Source organism: Bombus pascuorum, chromosome 8 (assembly GCF_905332965.1).
Source record: "Bombus pascuorum chromosome 8, iyBomPasc1.1, whole genome shotgun sequence".
Taxonomy (NCBI): domain Eukaryota; kingdom Metazoa; phylum Arthropoda; class Insecta; order Hymenoptera; family Apidae; genus Bombus; species Bombus pascuorum.
In genome coordinates, this window is record NC_083495.1 from 12,615,297 (window position 1) to 12,628,573 (window position 13,277).

Genomic DNA, 13,277 nt, shown 5'->3' on the forward strand with positions numbered 1-13,277 from the left:
AGAAAATATCGAACTTAAAAATGTAAAACGCACTCTTATTATTCGCCACAGATCTATTAACAAATACACATAATTTTTATCTTATAAGAATTTGATTCTAAATTATAACATCCACTGAATCTTTTAAACAACTACACCATGGAAAATTAACAAAAAAATGTTGTAAAGCCAATTAGAATCAACGAGGCTTCATTGTTCAAACAATCACCTGACTAACAACCCTGTTGGGCCGCCCCTGGCGAAAGGTGGTTGCCAGTTTCAGACTGCAGCAAGCATGGGACGGCTCGCACGTGAGAGCGTTGGCAGTGTGCCACTGCAAAGTGACCCACTTTCAACGCGTAGATTGACCCAAGAGTCGCCATTTTTACTGACTGAGAGTCACCAAGCAGTTCTTGCAGCGCGGTCGCTGCTACCTTTTCCCCTCTCGCTTGCTCTCTCTCTCCCTTTCTCTCTTTTTTTCAGGTCGTAGCAAGCAGGACAGATCGTTAACTGACCACGCAATTATACGCGAACAGCTAGTTCCTTTGAAGTCTGAACCTTAGAATTTCACATAGTTGTTTCAAAGCGGAAATTGCAAGTCGCGGCTACGTCGAGTTCCTCCTCGATGGAGAATCATTTCGTCAAAGTGTACTTCCACGCTTGTTTTCTTTTTATTTAGCGTTGACAGATCATGACGATTGTTCGACCCGATATTTTACGATTCGAGTACGGGACGTGAATAAAAAATCAGAGAAATTTAAGTAAAAATTGTCCGTGATAGTTGAAGATCGCAGAGGAAAAATACTTTGAGTCATGCTTCTTCATAGACCTTCGTATTTCCGATTGCATTAGTTTGCAAGTTATTAGAACTTGAAAGTTGCTAAATTATTTGCTATTATTATTTATGCTATAATCGTGTATGGTATATGGTATATGGTATGTAATTAAACTTTGATTAGCAGTGAATGTTTAATATAAATGTTACGAGTTGCAAATCGAAGGATATTCGATTGAAGGTTTAACGATCGATGAAAGTTTCCTTCGTGAAAGGTGTAATTTGTATGCTATTGTTAAAACTTCAGAAACTGTAATTTCGAAGGTTGGAAGTTTCCCAATCATGAAAGTAATAATTTCTGTTAACTTTTGCTTGGATAAAAGACAATTTTTTACACAATTCGAATTTCATATTTCGTTCCAGTTAAAAAGAGGAATTCTATATGATCGTTAAATAGCCCTGTGGAATATTAGAGTACTCGTTGTAATTACAATCTACGAATTAAAATTTAATTCTTTTTATTGAGGTATTTCAAAATCTTACCAAAGGCTCAGTGTATTTCCATTTCACTTTATTAATTGAACATTAAGGGATTGAGGGAGCAAAAGTTTTGATTTTTATTCTTTTAATTGAGAAAATTGAAAATGGGAAAATGAAAAAGGAAAGGATCAGAAAGTAATTAACCAAAAAATATCTACGAAACGCTAAAGAAATAGAAGAGTATTAATAAATTTTTTATTTTCTTTGATTAGAGGTTAGGGTATGAGATTACATTGCGGAATAATACAGAGCTTAATGACAAAGTGTGGAAAGACGATAGTCAGGAATAAAAGAACGAGGAAAACTTTGTGGTTGATCATCTTAAGCTTTAAACAGAATTTTAAATAGACTAGGCGAGCGAAATACCGGTCTGCCCTAAACCTGCCCCATTCTACTTCGCTCAGTGGAATGAATGAAAAGTACAGAGTCTCAGAGCCAAGGAAATCTCGAGTAGTTACGGGTCACGTCTTCCTGTATTGATAACGAAGATGGTCGGCTACACGAAAAGTCGACATAACCCGAAGAATTATGCGGAAAATTTCCTGCTTTTATTTCCAAAGTGTCGGAATTCTATTCTAGACGTAATCCTTGTTGGAGCAAGTATTAGCTTAACGAACGTGAGGTCTAATAGAAGTTCAATACAAAAACGAATTGACATTAATTTCAATAGTTACTTTTAATTTTCCAATTCAACGTAATTTGTATTTTTTATTTTAATGCATTTTTCATGTATCAAATGCATACCACAGATAAAATAAGGTTCCATACGCAGTTAATGTGCATATATGCAAATATATTTATCGGTCTATGCTCGTAATAAACACACTATAAATATCATAAAATGTACCCTGAGTATCGTCATAATACTTTATTCGTAAAATATTATTCTACGTTCAAATGTAATGGTCGCCTTCGAACTACAATCTCTTTCAACAACTGTACGCTATTATCAACGCCTTCTCCACTTTTATTGGCACTTTTACGAATCGAGGTTAGGTCACCCTTGGTATTTTCTTTTATTTCCCCAATCGCTTGGAAACGACATGCCTTCAAATGCTTTTAACTACATTTAATTTCGAAAATCAGCATGATGAAAAAAGAAGGTGGTTCCATTTTTCACAAATAAAGATACCCCTCTCAAGAGAAATATGTAAATGTCTCTTAAATGTAAAATCAATAGTAATTAGTCGTAAAAGATGGCGTGACAATATGTTTTAAAACGTTTTTGTCTAAATATTTTGTTATCGAATTTCATAAGTCGTTAAATTGCTCTCTAACTCTGTTAATATTACCCTAAAACCTCATAATTTTACTAATATGATGTTATAATCTCTATCTTACTATCTTATAACCTTATTTCTTTTAACCTTAAATTTTTCTATTATACTTATTTACAATTTTGTTACTTCTATATTTATTTTATGATTTTAAGACCTACTTTTACTCATATAACATTGTAACCTTTAACTTATTACCGTATAATAATTAGTTTATTGTGATAATTTTTTTAATTATGTTCCCATCAATATATATTTGTACGAAGATCCAAAGTCTTAACCTCAATACTTCCCCCTCGACATAGATACCAATATACCGATCATCGCAAACATTTCGATTTAACAAACCTGTAGACTTCATTGGATAAACGTTGCTGACTGCTGCAAATGTATCTATGAACCTATATATTTCTCCGTTTATATCCCAACTACTCTGGCAACCAGTATTCATTCCAGTTACAGTCATTTATTGCCAGATGAAAATATATTGCGCATAGTCGACCATTCTATGGGATCTCGATAATGAAGACAGATTTAAATAGCAAAACTACAATGTGGCAACGAACATTACGAACGCTAACGAGTATTAACCTTTACGGTTTGCTACGTAATGTCACTTGACATTGCAGCCATAATATTTATTCAAAAAGAGTGAAATCTAATAATAATTATGTAAAAACTTGCATAAAAGGTGACAAATTACTTACCTATAACGAAGTGCACTGAACGCCTAAACAGGAGGACGTAAACATTCAAGAGATGACAATTAGCTGTATGCTGTATGTATGTTTTTTGCGATTGTCAAATTCAATCGGTCATGGGGATGCGTTCGGCAACTATCGACTCTAGTTGATACTCGTACCCAAGAGGTTAATTACGAGACATAGTGGCATAGTATCACAGCAAGGGGGTTATCGTTTACCATTGAGGCCGGCGCCGTCGCGGCGTCGCGATGATATCACGAAAGCACTTTGCACGCACCTTTCTCGTTGTTTGAGATATCTACGGGACACTGATAGTGTCGTGATCGCAACGTTCGCTCGTTTCGTATGCAAGCTTTACGTGTTCCTGTTTCTACATAATCCCACAGGTCTATTTGTACACGTACTCGCACTGTTTCCTATCTTTCACTCTATCGCGCGAATACACTTTAAAAAAAGACGCTCCCTGATCGATTGTTTCATACGAGTCTTCGTTAATCGGTTCAGAAAAATCGACTATGTTACCTCGAACGATTGTGGCGCGGGAAATGCTTCGTTTGAACAGAAATGGAAGCAGACGTGAATAGTAGACTAGTAAAATAGAAGATAAACAATTCTTTATTGCAATAGTGAATCGTTAGTCTTTATTTCATTTTGTGAATAGTTTACATTATTTGTACATAGATAGTTAATCTTGGAGGAATGGAGAGAAATGGAAATAGGGGATTGGAAGAAAATAATCAATTTGACTGAAATGTAGAGGTTAGTAAAAATTTTAACAATTTTGTTATAGAAACGCAAGTTAAAAGGAAGAAAGGAATTTTTGTTAGTATCATGAAATCTAAGATTAATTAAGATTTAAATTCAGAAAGAAAAGGAGCTTTGTTAATATAACCTCAAAAATGAATGAAAGAAAACACTGAGTTGAAACAAATTTCTCAGTGAGTTTAAACGATATGTACTCTTTAGAGTAGTAAGGATGTTCTTTCTAAACGCACATATCATAAATTTAGACAATTTTTCTTCGAGCTTATTAGATTTTCTGTCAGGTACGCTTACACGCTTTTGCGTCTTTCTATGTAGCAACCTTCTAAAGAAAGGGAACTCTATTGTTCCGTATCCTAAATCCCAAATGAAATCCTCTTTTCAAGAGTAGATGTGTTCATGTGTTCTGGTCATATGGTATAAAAATCGTCTTTGAGTTTGCTCTTTCTCCATAAAAGAAACGTAACTGGGAAAAATATTCATGCATTTATTTATATCGCAAAAGCTATCCTTCTCTTGAAATATCTCTCTGAAGAAATTTTTGAATTGAAGATTTGGCAAACTCGTCGAATCCCCGAAATCTTTCGCTACGTAAATATTATATGTACACTACAATACAAGCAGCAAATATATACGAAATGCACTCGAAATATTTATCACTTAATGGAATAAACATCAAATATTTATAGGAATAATTTGGGTTACGAAATTTCACTGGAAAGTGGGATGGAATCTTTGAAAAAGCGTTCAAATAGGTAATAAGTTATGCGGATGACATTATGATGGTCTTTCTATGTTTGTTATTTGAGATATCCTTGAGATCATATATATCAAACATAATTCCACAGTTAATTCCTTTTATATTTTTTTATATTTTTGAATATTAAGAAATATGATTTATAAATACATAGAAGAATGATTATAAAATAATCGTTTATTTATTTCTACTATTTTCTACAATGACTGCATTTAGAATTAACGTTGAGAATTAAAAAAATGAACTCTACTTTTTTATTCACTTCCTTAATAAGAAATGCATTTTGTCCTCCTTTTTTCTTTTCGTCCTTTCCTTTCTATCATTACAGAACCAAAGCATAATTCGTCTGTAGTATAAAAATTGTGCGATAATACACATCTGTGACACGACATACAACTATTAGACTCTACCATATTTTAAGGAAGATGAAACCAAGCGAACCATCCATCTAAGTATTTCGCAAACAAACTTCAGAACACGAAATTGAACTCGCAAGACGCCCGCATATTTCCCTGACGATCTTAATTTTCTCCTCGGCGAATAAACTCATAAACTCTTCTCATCAAACTAATTTGCTGGTTCCGAAGAAACGAGCGAGCAGTCCTGTTACTTTTACGATTCATTTAAGCGTCGGGATGGCAAAACCGAAGTTGCATCTTTCTAAATCGTCACCATGATATATTCCAAGCTGCTCAACCAGGCGAGTTGAATACGATCGTATTCGAGAGAAGTGTCATTATGCGAGTACAATGCAGTAATCAAGCGTGGTCTCTTTGCCTTGGAAAAAAGGATAGTTTCCTTAACTTTGCCCACTGGCGTCACCGCCTTCGTGGCGTCAGGCGGCAGGCCTCGAATTCTTTAACGTCTCGACACAACGCTCTGTTGAACCTGGAAGAGCACACTTGGAAAAAGAGTTAATTGCATGGGCAGGAAACCGAGTAAGTCAATCGCCGCGTTTTCCACATTTTTCTACGTTTTTCGAATCTCAATTGAATGAATTTTAGAACACGAGAAAAGATTGTTAATGAAACGGAATATTTTATTTTGAAATATTGATAGAAGTAACGTGGTAGCTTTGATGTAGGAAGCGAACATTACAATTCCGTATTAGTTAAAAATGTATATTTAGCCAGTTAATCAAATTTAGTTGCTCTGCGTCGAGAGTGAAATACATTTGGATTGCATATTTGATTCGTTATTGACATGAAGATACGTACATATATCGTTCGTTTTATGGTTGCTATATCGTAGTTTTTGATTTTGTTAATTTTTAATACCAATAATTACAGAATTTCTATTTTATCTATCGAAAATAGTACATAAAGTACGAACATTGTTCAAAATACACGAATGAACCGCTTATACGTATTTGTTCGCAATTAATACATTGTCACGCAGGTAGTTTCGGCGGAATTAACTTCACAGCCGTCTGCAAATATTAACGAATGGAATCGTAAAATGTAAATATACATGGCACCTGCGGCACAATCACGAAAACCAGAGCGAAACGCTTCGTCATGCGAATGGCCGATAGGGGGTTGGAAACACTACGGATGATATATTTGCTTAGAACGTAGGGGCTGAATTACGGTTCGGTTGCGGGATCTGTATCCGTCGTTGGGTTTGAAAACGATTTATCCGTGGAAATTCAATATCTGATTGCATCGTCTTGGTTAAATTATTCATACGTAGAAATTTCTGTTTGAGCATAGCTTCATATTCTTTCGACTTCGACTTTTAAATTCCCTGCCTTATGAATTTCGATCATTCGACTACGAAAGTCTATACATTTCATAAATCACGTATTTTATCAATTTTTCATTAATAAATTTAAAAATTTTCTCCAGTACATTTTGAAATATGTACATGCTCATATATTATAATCATTGTACGATAAATTGTACTTTATGGCAGAATAAAACGAAGTTTTCGGTACAGTTGAGAATAAATGGGCTACAATGGGTATCATTAAAACATTCAACAAATTCTCAATAATAAATGTCAATGGATCAGAATTAATAGAATAAATGAAAAATCCCGTAAGGTGCAAATTAATTTTTATTAGAAAATAAATTCAGGAAGCAATTAGTTAATTAGAAATCTGAGAGTTTTTAATATTAATCAATCATGTATTTATTTTCTTTTTTTGTAGATATAACCGGCAGAGGGACGAAAAAATTCGGCGACCATTGCATGGAGGATCTTGAATGTGGTTTTGCCGGCTCTTACTGCGAACCAAAGAAGAACAAATGCACGTGCAGGGAAGAATTCGAGGCAACGAATCATATCGACAAATGTGGACACCGTAAGTTAGTATATTTTCAAGCGTGCCGGCATCCAGACATTTTGTAAGTGTCTATCTTCATTCAACAATAATGCAACAATTGAAATTATTGTAATTCTAAATTGAAATTGTTAGATCGTATGTGATATATTATGTACAACGATTTAGAGTTGCTTTCTTCATTTTAGGATGTTTCATTTTAGATCTGCTACGTTCTTTTAGCCATCTACGACACAATCGTATTTTCCTAATGTCAAGAAAACATCCAGTAAAAATATAACAAATTTCTTATTGATATACGTGATTTCTCGTTTCAATTTCATATTATATCTTTAATATTATATTGTAATATAATTGAACATCTTCTTAAAATATTACAAATCCTTCGTGCTTGTTAAAATAAGAGCAACATCGAAATATGAGAATTCAAGGAACCCGGCAGAGTAAATACACATATATATACCTCATCTTTTATCAGTAGTATTTATCATATAAAGTATAAAGCACACACAACATAAATTCAAAATAAACATCCTAGAATAAAGTAATCTAGCTTGAATCCCCAGTAGAGTATTAAAAACAACAACAATGGTAAGAATATCGATGATGAAGATGGCTTGCGAAATGTATAAACAGGAAAAGAAATTGTTCTAGTCGAGTCACGTTTCAGAGAACGGGCCTTTCCCTTTTAGCAATACCAAGTTTTGCGATTGAAATGATATGAATGTCTTGGGGTGGTTGCTTATGGCTTTCTCTCGTGGAATCCAAACGAGGCACCGCGCATTTATTGGACTGGGGTGTTAGAAGCATGACGAGAAATTGAAAGCAGCAATAGTGAATTCAGTGGCCCAGATTACGCTGCTTTAGCTGGTCGTTTTTAATTGAATTCCTTTACAAACGTTATGCTGACAACTATCGTTTTAATTGTAGCTCATATACGTTGAAATAAAATATTAACGAGATATCGTAATTATGTGTGAATATTAACGTACGAATTTTAATTAATTGGTAGATATTAATGAACGAATTCTAAATTGCGATGCACTATTAACTCTGTGGAGACTGTGGTTTTAAAAATTTCATCAATTCCATTCATATGTGAAATCTGAAACATACGAAAACTTTAGATAAAATTTACAATTATTGAACAAAATATAATTTCCCAAATTTAAAAGCAGGTCGAATTTATGTTATATTATGTAACAATTAAAAAATATTTATTAAAAATTTTCACATGTACTTCTCAAATCAATCATGACCTCCGCAAGATTATAGAATCTCTATTATCGGAAATATTATCAGATTACTCCAATCAATTTCACCAATTGGTTTTCTCGCAACGAATGCCCGTGACACTTAGAAGATTAATTTATTATCAGTCTTAACCCTTAATTGAAGTCCGACTGGAACAAAACAGGAGTTCGCCAGTGGCCCGAAAAAAGAGACGTTCAAGAACAGATTTTGACCAGGATTAAAGCACGATGGCTGTTAAGCCATTCTCCTAATTGCGAATCTGTGGCCAATATATTGAGGACAATGCGGTGTATGATCAGTCGATCAAACTCGCCACATTAACCCCTGGATGTACACTATCGTCCACAAATACGCAAAGGCAAATAATTCCTTCTTACATCCATGTGCGTTGGCTATTGATTTCTGAACGCGTTTCAATCTAATCGAACTTGAGTATTCAAATTGGATAATGGTAGTTTTATCAAATGAAACTGAAGTGACCTGCACGATGATGGACAGCGGCTTAGAAATAACAGTAGGGCATCAGGTCATCGCACGATTGACTGACACATTGATAGTGTCTTACAGATAATAGTTGTCTATTAGTTACGTAGATACGATAGTCGAGGTCGAAATACATAATATAGAAAGTTTATAGTGTATCTCTGAGCTAGAGTCGAAGAAGGCAACGTCCATAAAATGGATCAACTTTATTCTCGTTAATTTACAAGCTTTTATATCCTTCAGTTTGTATCTATAGACGGAAGGAATGGAAGGAAACTAGGATAAAGCGATTTGGTTTCAAGTTTCAAGGGGGTGGATTGACGTCTGACTGAGAATTTAATGCTACGTTCGAATCAAACGCAAGGCAGTCGAGGAACGATTATTTTAACAAACTTTCTTCTCCTATTGTGAAATTGGAATAATGATAAAAAAAGCAACGTTCTTTGTAATATTCGTGGAAATATATAGTCTGGAAAGTTATACATATTTTCTTTCCATATACAGTTACGAAAGTATTTGAACATCTATGTCTATGTGTATTGTATGTGTTATATAAAACATTGAAAAATCTTATTAACACTATAATGAGACGCGACTGCCATTATTATGTTGGTAAAATATGAAACAAATCTAAAAAAATATAAAAATTACAAGATACCTACTCAATCCTAAATTCTTTACTAGACTGTAGTAATGAATTAATATAATTTTATTAACTAATTAATATATAATATAATAATTAATTTTATTAGCTAATTATGATCATTTCATCCTAATAGTAATTAATTTTCTTCTAATAAATGAACGATATACATAATAAGCTGAAATTGAAAGAGTACCATTCTGCAAATAAACGTTATGTACTTTAGGAGTAATATTTCGTAAAATGTTCGTATTTGCTTCGTCTCCTCGACGAGGGACGAGGAATAGGCCTGTCGTTAATGGTTTCTGTTTTCAGCGGTGAACGTGAACGAGTCGTGCTTCTTCCACGAGCAATGCGAAGCGAGAGTTATACAAACGGAGTGCAGAGACGGACGTTGTATTTGCATCTTCGAGAAGATCCCGGTTACCCAATCTGATGGCTCGATTGTGTGCGTCGGTAAGAGCAGAAACACAGGGAGAAACAGCAAGGAGAAGGGACGCAAGTTTCCGCGTACTTTTTAATGAGATTCCGCACGCGCCCGCTTGCGATGACAACCATTCGTCCCGAGTTAATGGAATACTGACCTAAAATCCTGTAAAGTTCATTAATTCGTCAGCTGGTCTCGCGCGAACAATTAACAGAGCGTGAATAGCGCGAAAAATGGTGAAGTCGTAGCTTCCGTACCTTTAACATTTTTATTTTCCCTCTTGACGCGTTGTAAATTAAATTGGACAGGTCAGGACTTAATTGAAAAGTAGCGCAGAAGTGAGTCGCGATCGTTGTATGCATACAAGGCCATAACATTATTCGTTGCTTAAACATGGTGAAGCACATCTGAGCTATCTTGCACAATAATTTACTAATTAATGATATTAGTAAATTGATAAACTATAGATCGATATTCGTGGCTAGCGGAATTTTATTAATAATATTAGCTTGTTCACTTATAATAGTTGTTTCTTTTAAAGAAATCATTATTTCAATTTTTAATGTGTTTCCCAACGTGCTTTTCACTGTTTTGTTTCTCTTCCTAAGTTATTCTGTCGAAATGTATATTACATAAAAGACAAAAATTGCAGCAAGAGTATTACTTAAATAATAGAAGCAATTTATCATGTGCGCTATTAGCAATGAATGTGTTAAAAGCCTCGTTCCGACCAATTCACTTTTCTTAGTAATCTGAGATTAGAAGGCGAGAACACGAGACTACATTTTATATTTTTTACAAAGATTTATAGTGAGATGAACATCTAAGAGAAAATAGATCGTAGTAGATTGCGGTTAACTAAATGCAGTAAAAGTTTTTATCAGTGACTGTCGAGAAAAAAAATGTACAATCGTGTAAAGAATACCTAACTTAGTTAGTGAAAAGATATATACATCCCAATCAATTATACCAACTTTTATATAAACGGCGGAAGAAAGAGTTCAGAAATTATTCGACCTCATCGTATCTCTTTATTTTCCTCTTTCATCAAGGCTGCTCAAGTCTCATTGAAATAAACGATGAATTACGTTTTTTGAAAATGAAAGATATGAAATAGAACTTAACTGCGGATGAAAAGATATGAAAAGGAAGGATTGTTAGGGAAAGGTTATTAAGAGAGTGAAATATGTTTTTTACAGCCGAGCAGGTAGAAGAGCCCAATCTCCAATATATCGATCCGACGATGATCGGTGTTCTCGTTGGTATGGCCCTCATGTTCATCATCATCTGCGTCGTCCTTAGGCTTTTCAGCAAGTAAGCCATCTATTTGCATATCTTGCACGGTGACTCTCGTCTTTACCAATTCACGTAACGAAACTTTATGACCTACTTCAACCTAACAGTCATGCTTAAAAATGGACCCTCCGTATTTAGTTAGATGTGTATATTTTAAATTACTACGTACGTCTACAATTAACACATACACTATACATAGATCTGCAATTAATATACAGCAAAAATTTAATTAACCAGTTAGCTGTTGCGGCCTCTTTAAAGTGTGTACCTAAAATATGTGGCAAAAAGTAAGCAATGATCAGTACACTTGTCAAACACAGAACATATGTGACTGTTATAATATAGAATTAAGTTGTAATGAAATGACTGTTCTATTTTTTAATGTCATTACCCATAGGACTAAAAACAGCAAACTGGTTAAATTACGATGGTATTAGTTTATACTCTGTTTCAATATTTTTACAATTCGATTCTGTAGATAGGACATTATTAATCTCTCATTCTCATATTTAATTTAATATAACATAATTTAATTTAATATAGTCAACGATTACAAATGCTGTCAAAAATGGATTATTAAATGAAGAAATATTTTTGTATCGAAGGATCGCCATCTAAGAAAAGTAGAATAAATGTTTCCTGAAAATTTCAATATTCCAGATAACACTTGCTAATACAGCAAATTGTAACAAATCAATTTTCATCTCTGCCAGTTACATCTTGTGCCATTTCAATTTTTCAATTTTTGTGTTACATCTGTTCCAGGGCTCGCTGGCGTGAGAATCGTACCATCTTCAATACTCCGAACGCCCGTCTGATGAACGTGTCGTTACTGAGGGAGAACAAGCTCCTGCACGCGCAGGAGAGACGCGGTTCAAGGGCGAGCGTACGGGCACCCTCGAGGCAACCCTCGCTGGCCTCCTTACACGCCCACTCGCCGAACGCCTCGCAAGGTGCGAAACACTCTCAGCACTCACAGCACAGAGTGAGCCGTACGGGTTTTTATTCATTCACTTACTAAGCAAGCAACTTGTTATACAGTGTCCCGTTGAAACGAAGCAAGCGACTCTTTTACGCGCCAGTTTATATCGGGTGTTCGATGGAAATCGAGACGCCTCGACGTTTCTGTGGCCTGACCCCAAATTTTAGAAAAGATAAGAGATAAAGGAAGACCTACATAACGGAAAACGAGTCGTCTTTACAATTTTGTTCTTCTTGCTCTACATTATTCCATTTTATTTTTAGTTTTATTTCTTCCCATTCAGTTCCACGATGATAGTTTTAGAGATTTATGGGTTATTGCAGGTTAAAAGACTCGGGTAAACGTTCTCCACGTTCGCAATTGTCGAACGATCGTGTCTCACAGTTAGACACGGTCTAGCCTGCGACTATATAGTTGGCGGTGCTTCATGCTTTCGCAGAGGTACCGCGTGTGTTGCGTGAAATATTCAAGGTAAACATCTGTTCGAGAAATATACGTGTAGAACCAGTTGTTTAGCGAGCATCTCGTACGTAATTCATGAACGGACTTTCTGTTTTTAAAAAATGCAACGACCACGTCAGGTGTGTGTAGAGTATAGAAACGATCATTGTTTTCCTGTTTCAATATTCACGATTGTGTAAAGAATATTTTCGCGACGTTTCCTTTCTTTCTCCTTTCTCTCTTTATTATATTTCTTCTTAATCGAATGGTACGCGTTGCACGGTCTGTTCTTTTTTTGCCTTTTTTTTTCCAATGCGTTCAGCCAGGAATAGAAAGAACGGTAATCGTTTTCTTGGTCCCGATAGTCCTTGCAGGTTGTTGTTTCGAAGTTAAATTAACTTTTGTAATTCTACGAATTAATGAGAGGGTTGGAATGTTCCTCGAGTTAATCAGCTAGCACCAAAAATAGCCATCTTCCAGTATATCGATTTCCGTAGAACATCCCATATATGTATAATATAGATACGAATATTATAAAGTAGGTGACTACCTATTCTTGCCTACTTCTACTCTTTACTTTAGAATCTTTCTACTAAGCTCAGAATCCTTCAGAAATTTTCGCATGTACAATTGCCTGCCAAGAGGGTAGATATTTGTTGGTTATTTTGAAATT

General features: G+C 34.8%; 1 protein-coding gene across 6 annotated transcripts in view; it reads left to right on the top strand.

The window, feature by feature from the left end:
• LOC132909670 (uncharacterized) overlaps positions 1-13,277 on the top strand; it is a 47,133-nt gene that overhangs the window by 25,345 nt on the left and 8,511 nt on the right. For 2 of the 6 annotated variants that reach the window (XM_060964611.1, XM_060964610.1), the window contains 4 exons: positions 6,947-7,099; positions 9,774-9,914; positions 11,085-11,199; positions 11,947-12,173. In XM_060964611.1, coding sequence (XP_060820594.1) covers positions 6,947-7,099; positions 9,774-9,914; positions 11,085-11,199; positions 11,947-12,173 — 636 coding nt within the window. Of the gene's footprint in view, positions 1-6,946; positions 7,100-9,773; positions 9,915-11,084; positions 11,200-11,946; positions 12,635-13,277 lie in introns of all 6 variants that reach the window. The other 4 variants (XM_060964612.1, XM_060964615.1, XM_060964614.1 and 1 more) reach the window with 3 other exon arrangements.